Genomic DNA, 15,301 nt, shown 5'->3' with positions numbered 1-15,301 from the left:
TTGTCATGTTCCAGACGCTTGTTCTCAGTATCACAGCGCTATAGCTTCTTAAATTAGAAGGCTAAAGTTAATCATCAAAGATCAGTTTTCTTTGATTTGGTGACGAGAAGCCTCTGTTAAAAACAAACAAACAAACAGACAAGGCTGATGCACCTTCCCTGGGGCGTCTTCCCTCTAACAGGCAACATCACATGCAGCGCCGATGAGTTCACCTGCTCCAGTGGCCGCTGTGTCTCCAGGAACTTCGTGTGCAACGGCCAGGACGACTGTGACGACGGTACTGACGAGCTGGACTGCGCGCCCCCGACCTGCGGCGCCCACGAGTTCCAGTGCAGCACGTCCTCCTGCATCCCGCTCAGCTGGGTGTGCGATGACGACGCGGACTGCTCCGACCAGTCGGATGAGTCTCTGGAGCAGTGCGGCCGGCAGCCAGTGATCCACACCAGATGCCCCGCCAGCGAGATCCAGTGCGGCTCTGGCGAGTGCATTCACAAGAAATGGCGCTGCGACGGCGATCCGGACTGCAGGGACGGCAGCGACGAGCTCAGCTGCCGTAAGTAGCTTTCCGGTTCGCCTCCACGCGCCGGCCGGCAACCACGCGGCTGGCCTTCATTCCGCCGTGTTACCTCCTTCCGCAGCCTCTCGAACCTGCAGACCCGACCAGTTTGAATGTGAAGACGGCAGCTGCATCCACGGCAGCAGGCAGTGCAACGGCATCCGAGACTGTGTTGACGGCTCTGACGAAGTCAACTGCAAAAACGGTGAGGGGGCTCTCAAGGGCGTTCTGTCAGGCCATTGGCCGCTCCAGTCAGACCAACGGGGGGACTTCTCTCCTGTGTTTGGTTTATAGTCAATCAGTGCTTGGGTCCTGGAAAGTTCAAGTGCAGGAGTGGGGAATGCATAGACATCACCAAAGTGTGCGACCAGGAGCAGGACTGCAGAGACTGGAGTGATGAGCCCCTGAAAGAATGCCGTAAGTGAGGGGGCTTGCTTGAGGCCACAGCTGAGAGGTTGCATTCAGCCCGTCGGAGCTGATGCTATTTGGACCTTGTTTAGTGCCCTGTTGAACTCAGGATGAACTAAAATTTAATGGTTAAGCTTGAAGATAAAGCATTACGAAATGGAACTTCAGCCACTGACAAACTAACCCAGAGTTTAGGAACTCCTTCAGATAAATAAAAACAATCACAAAACTTGACTCAGTCATGCATAACTAACTGATAGCTTCCCATCTAGCCTGAAATGTATAGCTTCAATAATCATAATCATCATCAAATCTTAGAAAAGGCATCACCAATAGCCTGAGCTTAAATGTGAATAAGACAACTCAATGAAGAATAAGCTGTCATGCTAATTTGGACTCTGGGTTACAAAAGAGAAAACAAAATGAGCACATGAAGTTGTGAGGGAGACGTTTGCAAAGCGTCTTCAGAGGGTTAGGTCGGTAAGGGGTGGTGGATAGAATCAAAATACATTGTATCCATACACGGAAGTCTCAAAGAATAAATTAAAATATTAAAAGGGAAAAAAAAAGCTGTCGGTTGACTTTGCTACCCTTTAATTCCAGATATCAACGAATGCTTGGTCAATAATGGTGGCTGTTCCCATATCTGCAAAGACCTAGTTATAGGCTATGAATGTGACTGTGCAGCTGGGTTTGAACTGATAGATAGGAAAACCTGCGGAGGTGAGTTGAAACGAAGAGCCTGGCTCCTAGAGGACAGGGGGAGGGGGAACAAGCCTCTAGGGACAGCAAGACTAATTCTAATTTCCCTCCTAGATATTGATGAATGCCAAAACCCGGGGATCTGCAGTCAGATTTGTATCAACTTAAAAGGCGGTTACAAGTGTGAATGTAGCCGTGGCTATCAAATGGATCTTGCCACGGGCGTGTGCAAGGCAGTAGGTAAATGGACTTGGGCTGGTGTTGCTCTGGTACCTTTATGAGCCAGTGATTCTAAAAGGTACAAGTGGTGGCTGCAGCAGCCAACCTACACATAGCCACACCCCAGAGCAATGCTCCAAAACGCCTAGTGGAGCACGATAGTTTAAACCATCTTCCCACCCATCTGCCTTGGTGCCCCTTTTGCATAGGATGCTATGAATAGTCATCATGTTTGCTTCCAAACAGCACAATTCAAACAAGTACCTGCAACCCCAAGACTGCCTTCCTAAATAGGGTGGAAGTACTTCCAGATCCTGGGGGTTGGGACCCCAGGCTGGGTACTACTGAGATGTTTACCAGTATCTTTATAAGCGTTCCTCTGTGGGGAGCAGGTGACTTGGCAGAGCTTGCCTGACAGCAAAACTAAAGCAACCTCGTTTCTGTCTTACAGGCAAAGAGCCGAGCCTGATCTTCACTAATCGAAGAGACATCAGGAAGATTGGACTAGAGAGGAAGGAATACATCCAACTTGTAGAACAACTAAGAAACACGGTGGCTCTGGATGCCGACATCGCAGCTCAGAAGCTGTTTTGGGCTGATCTAAGCCAAAGGGCCATCTTCAGGTAAGTTTCAGCAGCAGCATTCCTGACATCTGGGCGGAGAAGTCACTGTCATTGGGCCTGTGGGAAGGGTTGCAGTAGGGGTTGGTTCTGTCTTTGTCTAGCTCCAGTCGACCACCAACTTAGCTGGGGGTGTTGAATCCAGCACTGGTTTTTTGGCTATTAAATTGCCGTCAGCCGTTACTTAGGAATGGACCATTGTTCATGACGTAAAAGATGGCTATGCCTGCAGAAGACATCTGAATTCCTCATATTTCCTCCCCTTTTATAGTTGTGAACTATCTCCTTGTACTACAAATAGCGATGATGGTAGCAGTTCTTTCTCAGCAGAAACTGTAGGCCTGGGATGATGGCTGCTTAGTCAAATGCTTCTCTTCCTGTTTTGTTGAGCTTGTATCTAGAATTCATATCCACAACTAGATAAGCTACAGTATTACTAGCTTTCCATCCCCAAGCAGCATGGCTAAATTATTTCAGTGGGGAGCAATGGAGTTCCCAGGGACCTTTCTGAGTAAAGTCCTTGAACATATTTCATAAGCAGAAAGTCCATTCTCCAGGGTCCAATGGTGACAACTTTTCAATTTCTTGTGACCTATTCTGTTTCAGTGCCTCAATTGATGACAAGGTTGGTAGACATTTTAAAATGATCGACAATGTCTATAATCCTGCAGCCATTGCTGTTGATTGGGTGTACAAGACCATCTACTGGACTGATGCGGCTTCTAAGACTATTTCAGTAGCTACCCTAGATGGAGCCAAGAGGAAATTCCTGTTTAACTCTGACTTGCGAGAGCCTGCCTCCATAGCTGTGGACCCTTTGTCTGGGTTCGTATTCTATGTTTACCTTCACTTAGCCACATAGGTCAGGAGCTTTTCTCATAAGGTGTTCATGACCTTTACTCATAAAGATCTCACTTATTGGAAGAGTGCCCAGGAACAGAATTACCTGGTTCAAGACACCACTGATAGTGTTCCTTGCCTGGCCCCTTCCACTCCCCCCTCAACCCCTCCAGCTAATTCTCCCATCTTCTTTCATCTCATGTCTCTCCTCTCCCTCTCTCCTTTCTCTTCTCCTTCTCTCTCCCTCTCTCCTCTCTCTCCCTCCCCCTCTCTCTCTCCCTTCTTCTCTTCTTCCCTCTTTCTCTCTTTCACACACACACATGCAATTTATGTATCTTTACACAATCTGCTATCTACAAGTAGGAGAAAAGATGTGATATTTGTTGTTGGCGTTTTCTGTACTTAATACGGTCACCTCCAGTTGTCTCATTTTTCTGAAAATAAAATAATTTCTTTCTTCTCTATGGCTAAATAAAATTCCATGTGGACATGATGAATTTGAATGAAAATATCTTCTTGAAACCAATCACAATACACAATTGATGCATGTGATAAATAGTAAACTAATAAAAAATGTTGTGAGCAACCAACTATGAGCAGCCCTGGGACAGCCCTTGTGTGTGATGGGCTCTTCCAATCTTGCTCCTTCTTATCCAGCTGATTTAGATTTTATGCATTATATACACGGAAAGTATGTTTGAATCCTTTGTCTACCCAGCTTCTGCACAAATAATCTTGTGTGTGTGTGTGTGTGTGTGTGTGAACACTTTGCTGGGTTAGTTAGCTCTGGGTGGTCAAATCTAGGACTTGCAGGAAATACTGGGATTTGCATAGCCCTGTTCCCTCAAGGTTTCTATCTAAAAATGCAAATTGTGAAAGTACAATTGAAAGGAATAGACCTTTGTCAAAATGTTTCACAAATGCAGGCAGCTTAGAAAGTTGACTGTAATCATCACATTTGGCCCCTATGAAATGTCATTAGAACATAATCCTCAAGCTCCTCCTGTAGAGCTTACAGAAAATGCCTCTTTTGTGACTCTGAAAGAATGTGCCTTTTAAAAGGAAATGTAGAGACTTGGGACTTTGGGCTGATACTTACATATCAGATCAACACAGACTAACTTGGCTATAACTTGGAAATTATATTATTGTGTCCGATAGTCCTGAGGAGTGGACACAGGGCCTCATACATGGTAGGCCAAGTGCTCTACCACTGAGCTGTGCCTCCAACCCTTGTGAATTCCAACTGTTAAGTTTAATTTACTCAAAGCATAATTAGAGCCTTCAGCATCAGCATTCATCTCAAGAGCCTCAAGCTCGAGAGTGTTCTGCCCACTCTTTAAGCTTTTGTTTTAAGTTGCAGCTTTATTTCTTCTAAGCCATTAAGGCATGTTTCTGATTTAACTCTTCCCAGCTTCGTTTACTGGTCAGATTGGGGTGAGCCAGCTAAAATAGAAAAGGCAGGAATGAATGGATTTGATAGGCGTCCACTGGTGACGGAGGACATCCAATGGCCTAATGGAATTACACTTGGTATGTATGTCCTGCTCCTTCACTCAGTAGTCAGCTGTCTTCATAGTGTTTAAATGTTTGCCCCTTATAAATTTGAGGTGATTCTTCTAGTTCCACCGATAGCAGCAACTTTGGGAGAGACTGGCTGGGGAAACAGGGCAGACTTAACAAACTGTGGGTGCCAGCAATTTCTGATTGGACTAAAATGCAATGGAAACTCAGTGACTCTTGAATCTTTGGGGTTCTCATGTGGAACACTGCAAGCATGGGTGTCTTTGCCTTTCCTGTGTGGTAACTTGTAATGGTTTCCTTCTGAATTATCTGAGAAGAGATGCAAAATACAAGCCTTCTCTTTTCTTTCTTTCTTTTTCTTTAAACACCTTTTATAATGTAACATACCTTGATAGTCTTAGCAATCACCCCCCCCCCCCCCAGGGAATGCAGATAGACACATGTGGCTTCACCAGTATCATGTGACCCCGTTAAGAACCATAAAACAGAATACTTTGGGTATTTTAAATAGAAGCCAGAGCAGCAACCACTCATATAATGTCAATTATTTTCCTGCCTAGACCTTGTCAAAAGCCGCCTCTACTGGCTGGATTCCAAACTGCATATGCTGTCTAGTGTGGACCTGAATGGTCAAGATCGCAGGATAGTGCTCAAGTCTCTGGAGTTCCTAGCACATCCTCTTGCACTCACAATATTTGAGGTAAGATATGTACCTCACATCTAAGAAGATGCTTTTGGAACAGGTGTGTGGGAAGGGGAGGGAGCCGTAGATACCTGAACAACTTTCACCCAAGGCCTGGTATACATTAGTCTTCAAGAGAATTCAAGAAACTTGTCATTTGCTTCTCTTTCCCTAATCATGAAAAGCTTAGATCTTGATTGGTGTCAATCTTGGGTATATGCATGCTAATTGTAGGGGTTCTGTTTTAGGATCGTGTCTACTGGATAGATGGAGAAAATGAAGCGGTGTATGGTGCCAATAAATTCACTGGGTCGGAGCTGGCTACGCTAGTCAACAACCTCAATGATGCACAAGACATCATTGTCTACCATGAACTCATCCAGCCATCAGGTAGCATGGAGAAGCCCGTGACCATGCTAAAGGAGTAGTGTGATCTAGAACCTATCACCTACTGGCTCCTTAGCAGCACACCTTCCTATAAAACGGAGCCTTTGTCCATCTTGAACCCCAGGCCAAACTCCACCCCTGATGCCTGATCGTGCATCCCAGCCATCTTAAAGAAATGGCCTCAGAATCAGCTCCTAGGTCCTTCCTACCCTCCGGCAGAGCTTTCATTTCTATATCTCCTGGGTCTTCCTTGCTAAGCCTGTTGTATCAGCTTCCACGGTAGCCTTCAGGCCACAGATACACCTTATGATTAGTTTTCTAGGTTTGCTGTAGCAAAATACCGCAAACTGGGTGCCTTAAACAACAGAAATTTACTGTCTCACAATTCTGGAAACTAAAAAGTCCAAAGTCAAGGTGCTGGTAAGTTGGTTCCTTCTGGGAACTTGAGGGAAGACTCTATCCCACATTTCTCTTCTGCGCTTGCAGATGGCTGTGTCTATTCACATCTTTTTTTTTTTTGTTTTTTTTTTTTTTTTGAAACATGCATGCATCCATATTTCATCTTCTGAAAAGGACACTGGATGCTGGAAACCTACCCTAATGACCTCATCTTAACTTGATTACCTCTGTCAATATATTATCTACAAATAAGGTCAGATTCTAAGATACTGGCAGTTGAGACTTCACTGTGTAAATTTTATGAACGGACACAATCTGTAACACTTATGCAAATTATCAATTGAATCTAGTCATGTTATCTCCTACCCAGAACACCAGCTCATCTATCTAATGAGACCCTTATACCTCCCTGGGGCTGAGTTCCTTCTACTTTGTAGGAATAAGTCGATATAAAGCCAGGAAAATTGACTTGTCTCCTTCTGGGTCTTCACTCTAAGCTTTGAACAGTGTGAACCAGACTTGGCCCCTCATCTCCCTTCACACCCATGTAGGGAAGACATACTCTTACTCTATGAATACTCTGGTATCTTTAGAGTTTGCTTCCGGTACATTGATTGATACCCATTTAATGCCCGTGCTAGCCATTCTTCACTGATGTTAACCTCACTTGAAGGATTGACAGAGTGGACAAACTTAAGCTCCATGGAGACTATACATAGTTAATACTGCAATGCCTATTTTAAAGAAAATTTTCCTGACTAGGTAAAAATTGGTGTGAAGAAGATATGGAGAATGGAGGATGTGAATACCTCTGCCTGCCAGCACCACAGATCAATGAACACTCTCCGAAATATACCTGTTCCTGTCCCAATGGGTACAATCTTGAGGAACATGGACGAGAATGTCAAAGTAAGCTTTCTGCATTTCAACCACAAGCAAGAAATAGAACAAGCACTGTAAGACACCAGCTACAACTTGTCCATATTGAGAGATTCTGCTGTAGCTAACCTTTGAAACTGATTTCAGAATAGGTGATTAGGTGTTACGATTGCATGGTGAGCATTCTCTCAGTGCTTTGGGGCTGACCTGTGACCCATTTCAATATCAGATGAGTCTATAGGGGACAAAAGTATCAGTGCACCACATGCTAATTTGTACCCATATAATACCCCTAAGCTAGCCGATTTTTAGCTAACTAAAGTCCTCCATAGATGACAGAACAAATATACTGAAGACACTTGAGGAAGAAGGCCATGGCTTCAGGACACTTACTGGCCTCAGGAGACTACACAAGTTTAAACTCACAGATAGTCTGAACTTAAATTTTAAGATTCTGTGCTCAGCTTCTGGTTGAGCAGCAAACTGAACTTGCTAATTGTAAGCAAGGAGCTCACATAGTGATGTCTCAGTTAGCATCGTTATATAGTACCATAATAAACACTTATTCGGTTTTCTGAGAATATAGTTGCAAGACCTCCTGGTGTGAATAGCACACTATAGCAATCTTGAGAGCATTTGTGGTTATTTCATGAGGTTGAAGTTTTGTTGAGAGGGAATCCATATGTCTGTGACTCTTTCTGAGTTGTCAAATTCCACATGCTGACTGCCCTGCTCAAAGCTTCCTATGTTTCTGGGGTTTTGAGCAAAGCTGGCTATTTCTCTACATTCAGATACATCTGCTTTGCAAGTTAATCCTGCAATGGGTTGTCTCTTTTACCTGGAGCTAAAATAAACATTCAACATGACTTCTCCGGACGATGCAGCCGGCTACTCAGGAACCTTGGCCTTTAACCAGGTTCTTGGTTTTTGTAATCCAGGTACTTCAACTCCTGTGACTTACAGTGAGACAAAAGATATCAACACAACAGACATTCTACGAACTAGTGGACTGGTTCCTGGAGGTATTGGGTCCAGTACTGCCAACCGTTAATGTCAACTAACTGCCGCTTACATAATTAATGCAGCCTTTAACTACTGGTTCTGCCCCAACTGGCTACTTGTGCCTAAAGTCCAAAGATGTAGAATGTGCACATCCTGGATTTCTCTGACTTATTTAAACCTGTTGGCGGAATGGCCATGTAATTCGAATAATTCTAAGCCAATGTTGTTCTGATACCAAATTATAGTGGATACTATATCAATATCAATACTGTCAATATTAGGTACAAAGGTAGGAGGAGCTCTACCTCATGGATAGATTGCTACGTCTTAATCCAAATTTCTTTAGACTGATTCCTTGCATGTCCTTGTAGGGATCAACGTGACTACAACAGTATCAGAGGTCAGTGTTCCCCCAAAAGGGACATCAGCCGCCTGGGCCATCCTTCCTCTCTGTAAGTAAATTCACTTCTCATATAGATCTCATAGACAATTTTAGTTCATCTGCAACCACCTTCCTGTTGTCTTTTATGCTGTCATAACACACAAGACACTAAATTGCACTCCCTCCCTCGCCTACTTGGTACCTACACTTCAGTGCAATTTTTCACATGACAATGCACACTGGTGAATATTCATCAATTGCCTTAAAGGTCCTATCATGTGCTGGACTCTTTAGCCTGCTTATTCCTCTTTCAAATGCTTTTTGAAAAGGAGGTAGAATTCAGGAGGCATAAATTAAAAGTAGTAAAAGATTTTCAAGCTCAGGGGCAAAGCATGTGAGTGCTGAGGTGCTTTGCTTTAATGGCCCCTTTAACTTAGCTTACTAGTTGGCCTAACACACGAGGACTACTTGACCAGCACTCCAAAGGCTTCTGCGATTTTCATGCCTTTGGCCGAGGGTTGGAGCTTAGGACGCTGCCCTTCCCTGAGTGCACTTTCCCCAGAGCAAAGATTCACACAACCACAGGGCTGAAGTTATCTTAGAATTTTGTCTTACCCATTTTCCAACTTCTAATTATCCAAGTTCCCTAAAACATGGAGCTTTTGTTAATGTCAATTATCGTAGATCCACAAACATTAGACCTTCCTTAGTCTCCTCTGATTCTTTTTCAGTGCTCTTAGTGATGGCAGCAGTAGGTGGCTACTTGATGTGGAGGAATTGGCAACATAAAAACATGAAGAGCATGAACTTTGACAATCCTGTGTACTTGAAGACCACTGAAGAGGACCTCTCAATAGACATCGGCAGACACAGCGCTTCAGTAGGACACACATACCCAGCGGTAAGTGTGCTCTGTCTATATTACTGTGGCTTGAGATGAATCTCTTCAAAGGAGGCCATAGCTGCTAGCGTTGGCTACCTGGGCTGGGGAGAATCACTGAGTCCCCAGACATTTTATCCAGCAACTGCATGTTAGATGCTAAACGTCTGGCCCACTGGAACAGTCAGTTAATAAACATCTAACTTAGAGAGGAAGGCAGATAAGTCCCACCCGATATTATTTTAGGTTATAGAAATGGCATGTAAATAGCAGTATGAACCATCTAGCTTCTCTTTAAACTTCAATTCCTTGCATACTGGACAGCTAAAGGCAAATCACTGTGCACATGTGAAAATCATTTCTAGGGGAGCTGGCTGAAAGTCAATAGCTTGAGTGATATTCAATATTAGCCAAGAGTACTAAATGCTTTCCTTGAAGAGGCGCTCCATCCCACCCAGGAGAGCCAGCTTCCTGCAGGTGCGACAACAGCAATCACTTGTTCTTCTGCTAAAGACCCACGTGCATATTTGGCCTCCACTTCAGGATCAGGCTAAATGAAACGTGATGAGCAGGAAGGGTGTCCTTGCAAGCTCTCCAGCGAAACATGGAACAGTGTTCGCTTTACATTATATGTCTTTTCACATCTGTCTCTAAGACTTACAATTCGTAGACAGAATCAGTTGCACTGTTTTTGTTTTCCCTACCAAGTAGTTACGGGTTAAGTATCCCTCATTTGAAATACTTGGTGCCAGAGTGTTCAGGGTTGGGGATATTTTAAAGGTGTCAGTGTTAGGGCATGGATTTTCTAATTTTTGCATACATAAAAAAATCTGAACACAAAATCATCTTGTTTCATGTATTCTTATACACATAGCCTAAGACACTTTACACAATATTTTAATGTGTGCTCATTTTGACCACAACCAATAACATAAGGTGAGGTGTGGAATTTTCTCTTTGTAGTGTCATGGGGAGCCTCTTGGAGTTTCAGGTTTCCAGGTTGGGGACACAAATACAACTCATGTGTCTGACCTCCAGCTTTTTGGGTCTTTGAGTGGTCAACATGAAAGCAAAGTCCACTTCATAGAGTTGCTAACAGTGAGCAACACCACGCTTACTGGAACCTTTCTTCTCTGCAGATATCAGTTGTAAGCACAGATGACGACCTCGCCTGACATCTGAACAAATCTTGACCCGTGAGGTTCAAACCAAGAACATCTGACTCTGGAATGGTAACTGAGCCAGCGCTGAAGTCTTTTCTTCCTCCCATCTGGAAGAACTCAAGATATCTTTTCGTGGCTCAAGTTTGTGTACTTGATCATTTTTATATTACTTTTGTAAATACTCTTGGCCACATTCTACTTCAGCTTTGGATGTGGTTACCAAGTATCTGTAACCCTTGACTCTCTAGACAGTATTGCCACCTCTGGCCAAATATGCACTTTCCCTAGAAAGCCATATTTCAGCAACGAACCTTGTGCGATAGTGACTCCCACCTGTACATACACTGTATAGACCACCTGTACATACCCCAGAGAACAATCACTATTCTTAAGCACTTTGAAGATATTTCTATGTAAATTATTGTAAACTTTTTTTCAATGGTTGGGACAATGGCAATAGGATAAAACGGGTTACTAAGATGAAATTGCCAAAAAAAAAAAAAAAATTTGTAAACTAATTTTGTACGTATGAATGAAATCTTTGACCTCCATGGAGGTTTGCAAAGACTGACTTCAAACTACTGTACATTTTTTTTCAAGTGCTAAAAAGATTAAACCAAGCAGCTTAACCCTGGTTTTGATTATTCCTCTAAGATGAGCTTCTGAGAAAAGGAGTACCAAATGTTCTAAGTTATAGTTCTTGATGTTGTACAACTAAGTCCATAATTGGGCTAGAATCTTTTACAACTAAGAACTAACAACAAAAATTAGTATTTAGTATTTGTTCCCCCAAATCTATCATCTATCCTTCCTTTCTTTTTTCCTTCCTTCTTTTCTTTCTTCCTTTTCCCCTTTCTTCCTTTCCTTTCTTCCTTCCTTTCTTCATTGCTTGCTTTCTTCCTTTCTCCATCCCTCCCTTCCTTTCATTTCTTTCCTTCCTTCCTCTCTTCTGCCTTCCTTCCTTCTTTCCTTCCTTCCTTCCTTTGCTGGCCTCAAACTTGCAATGCCCCTGCCTCAGCTTCCCAAGTTCTAAGATTACATGCCTGTACCACTATCCCCAGACCATTTATTTTGTTTTTTTATTTTATAAAAGACACTGTCTTCAAAGAATTCCTTTTGCTAACAGAAGGTTTCTTTTTCTTATTGTCTTTCACAATGATCTAGAAATACATGCTAAGATTCCCATGAGTTCTCATACTTGGTTGTCCATGTTCTATCACTCTTTGTAGGTCAAAGACAAGTGCCTTCTCTGGCATGGGAAAGGGCTCAATTATAAGAGTCAGGCCTGTTTTACCATGGAGCTGGGTAGGAAGGATATTCAGAAGTGTTGTTGAACAATCTCAGTTGCGGTTCTCAGCATATCCCAGGAACAGCAGCATGGGCTGCTAGGAACCTAATAGAAATGAGGATTTTGAGCCTCACCCCAAACCTACTTAATCAGAAACCCCAGTAATAGGGATGAGAAAACAGTTTTCGCAAACTCTTCATGTACTTCTGATATAACCTAAAGTTTGACAAAGAAATCATTTTAATGCAGCTTCATGGAAGTATAACTGTAACGTTGTCTAGCATCATATATGTAGACATGTTCTTCCTGTGGGGAATTTGTAGAACTCTGTGTGAACAGACAAGGAGTTGGGGGTACTGTGTAAAGGCGGGGGGAGATTTGTTTGTTTTCTATCACATTGGCTGCCACATTCTTACTCTGAAGTGTCAAGATGCCTGGGAAGTGAAGAAAGATGCAAGGCTTAAAGCACAGACAGGATGCTCTATCTAACTCTTCTGTGAGGTCTAGAACAGCACCGCTTCCTCGAGGAAGAACTGGCCGAGCTAGCATCTAAAACAGTCAAGGTCATTTTGTTCTTTTAACCTTATCTCTTCTGTAATAGAGAAATTTAGATAGAGATTTACAGTAGATAAAAAAAAGTACAAAGTCACTGACAGAGTGTTGTTAAGTATTGCTAGAGTAGTTAGCTATCTGGTGAGACTGCTAATTGGTTCAGTGTATAATAGCTTATAAGGAATGAGAACACAGGCCTTTATTACCCAAACAAGACCTTAAGAACTCTGTGAGATGGGTTGACGTAAATTGGGTGAGTCTCCAGAGCAGTGGTTCTCAACCTGTGGGCCTTGACCCCTTTGGGGTCACTTATCAGATATTCTGTATATCAGAGATTTATGTTACAATTCATAACAGTAGCAGAATTATAGTAGGAACAAAATAATTTTATAGCTGGGTTAGGGCACTCTGTTTAAGGTCGTAGCATTAGGAGGGTTGAGAACCACTGCTCTAGAGCTTACTGTAGTAGATAACTCAGTAAGGGGTGAAAGATGAGCAACAAATTCTTAGGAAGGATATTTATGATTAAACTACCTTGTCACGTGAGGCAACTGTGAGTGGAATGTCCAGGGACTTGAGGAATATCTGCATAGGATAGAAAAATCAATAGATTTGTAGACCCTGGTGAAGAAATCTAGCCAAGTCTCACAGTCCCAAATCTGTAAAAAGGTGTTAGAAGCTACATGCTTCTCAGCAAGAAGCAGGCCTGGCAGATGACCAGTCCCCTTAGAATATTTTAACAACTACTTTGAAGACTTGGCATCATTCCTGAGCCTTTGGATCTGGATAAATTGGGGGCAAAAATAATTCTTTGAGGCTTCTACTTGGCGCTTGCCTTGACTGCCTTTGTTATTAGAAGTCAGGCCACCCCATCAAAGTGAGCAAGCGGGTTTTAAACAATACTGACTGCTGACCAGTTAAAGGACTAGTTTTTCAGTTGAGAACACTGCAGAAATCCAAGACCCACCTAAAGTCTAGCCTTTAACCATCTTCACTCCAAACCCAAAGAAGCTGGTGGGCTTCCTGTGAATCAGGCAGTTAAACAGAATTGATTTCCTAGCATTCTGAACTAGTAAAATCTTTCCTAATGGGACAGTATGTTCCCTTAAGCCCAAATGAACATCATGCTTCTTTCTTTTATTTGTGGCAAAACAAATAATCAAATAAAAGAAAATCACAGTCCCTTTTGCTTACTTAGATTCAAGAACAACAACCACAATAATAATAATAAAAATTAAAATTAAAATAAAAAGTCTGATCTATTCTCGATCAGACTTTTAGCCTTTTTTTTTTTTTTTTTTTTTTCTAAAGCCAATGTTTTGCCTTCTATGGAAAGAGTGTGACTTGGGTCCCATTTCAGCCATATGCTAGACTCAAACTCAGCAAATTCTAGAGATGAAAAAAAGCCTATAAGGGTATCTTGTTTTCAAGGAAAAAGGAAAATGACTTTGAAGATGAGACAGTCTTTATACAGCTTTATACAGGTTTAGTTGTTTCTTTTTTTTTTGTTTGTTTGGTTATTTTTCTCCCAGCCAGCATGGAGGTTTGTAGCTCACCAGAGCTTCGTGGAAGGATAGTAATGGTGACTCTTCTTCCCATCCACCTTCACCAGTGAGAAGCTGAATGTAAGTTAGTAGGGAGTCCTAAGTTGAGGTTTGTGATTGCCTCCCTTTACAGTGTCATTTCAGTTTAGTGTTTATGAACCCGGCTCATCCAAGACACAGGAATGAAGTGCAACCACAGACCCAGGGTCCGTTTAGGTCTCCCTGTGTGTGTCTGTGTGGGGCATGGAAAAGTGTGAGACAGGAAAAGTGTGGGGAGTGTGGGCTCGGCAGTGACTCTGGGATATCTCAAGAATGGCTTTATTGGCTATGCTTGGGGGAAAAGTAACGCGAGCGGCTGGATGGGTTTGTTTAGAGCTCTACATGTTATGTCAACAGCACATATGTCTCTGTCCTGTGTGTGCCAGCTTGGGCAAGTTCCTAAGCTTCTCTGTGGTACAGAGATGACAGAGACTCTCTGGGACAACAGGATGGGTAATAGAATCTAAGAGTTCAGTACAGTGTCTGGCATTTGATGTGTATGGGCAAACGTACTGTCACTGTCAGTATGTGTTTCTACACAGCCCGGGGAACTGGTAAGTGACTGCCAGCGGGCAAGGCAGGCAGCTTCCCTCATTGAGTAACGAGGGCCTTTCACCCTGATAATACTTGTCCCCCATCACACTGAAGTCTGAAGTTCAGCCCATACAGGTGAAAAGCCTTGAAGGGCTCTATAATTTAAACGCTGGAGTCATAGCTGGTCTGCATCTGCCTCCATCTTTGACTGCTCCTCCTAGGACATAGAAACAAGTATTGGAACATGCAGAGTCTTTAAATGGCTGTTGAAGCATTTTTATTGGCCCTTCAGTTCTTACCGTATGCTTAATATTGTGCTTAATAAATGTTCTTCCATCTCTTATTAGGGCTTCCCAGTAACCCTAATAGGCAAGGACTATCTTCATTTTGCAGATGTAAAAGCTAAGGCTATGAACCCTGTGAGATTGCAAACCAAATAAGCTTGCTGCCTTGGTTTCGGGAGAGGGTGCTGTCCTGTGCAAAATGTTAAACTGTATATCATATTGTATGTTTGCCGAGTCTCCTTTTCTATAGCCTGAAGAGCATGGGTGCAGTTTCTCAGTTGTTTTAGATCCAGTATGATGGTGCACAGAACTATAAAGTTGGCACCAAGGCCTCCGAATACCACAGTACAACTCAGTTAAGCCATGCCTTCAAGATGCTAGACTTGGTAGGGTCCTTTTCCTTGGTCACCAGAGTAG

At 42.9% G+C, this 15,301-nt stretch overlaps 1 protein-coding gene across 7 annotated transcripts in view; it reads left to right on the top strand.

The window, feature by feature from the left end:
* Vldlr (very low density lipoprotein receptor) overlaps positions 1-11,272 on the top strand; it is a 32,639-nt gene extending 21,367 nt beyond the window's left edge. For 5 of the 7 annotated variants that reach the window (XM_055613866.1, XM_055613864.1, XM_055613868.1 and 2 more), the window contains 15 exons: positions 182-553; positions 639-761; positions 851-973; positions 1,568-1,687; positions 1,781-1,906; positions 2,337-2,508; positions 3,112-3,330; positions 4,760-4,878; positions 5,430-5,569; positions 5,800-5,941; positions 7,100-7,246; positions 8,155-8,238; positions 8,590-8,670; positions 9,332-9,501; positions 10,620-11,272. In XM_055613866.1, the coding sequence (XP_055469841.1) occupies positions 182-553; positions 639-761; positions 851-973; positions 1,568-1,687; positions 1,781-1,906; positions 2,337-2,508; positions 3,112-3,330; positions 4,760-4,878; positions 5,430-5,569; positions 5,800-5,941; positions 7,100-7,246; positions 8,155-8,238; positions 8,590-8,670; positions 9,332-9,501; positions 10,620-10,655 (2,174 nt within the window). In that variant the 3' untranslated portion in view covers positions 10,656-11,272. The remainder of the gene's footprint in view (positions 1-181; positions 554-638; positions 762-850; positions 974-1,567; positions 1,688-1,780; positions 1,907-2,336; positions 2,509-3,111; positions 3,331-4,759; positions 4,879-5,429; positions 5,570-5,799; positions 5,942-7,099; positions 7,247-8,154; positions 8,239-8,589; positions 8,671-9,331; positions 9,502-10,619) is intronic. The other 2 variants (XM_055613869.1, XM_055613867.1) reach the window with 1 other exon arrangement.
* Positions 11,273-15,301: the final 4,029 nt, after the last annotated feature.

Source organism: Psammomys obesus, unplaced genomic scaffold (assembly GCF_907164565.1).
Source record: "Psammomys obesus unplaced genomic scaffold, mPsaObe1.curated_primary_1811, whole genome shotgun sequence".
NCBI lineage: Eukaryota > Metazoa > Chordata > Mammalia > Rodentia > Muridae > Psammomys > Psammomys obesus.
This window is presented reverse-complemented; position numbering and strand designations above follow the sequence as displayed.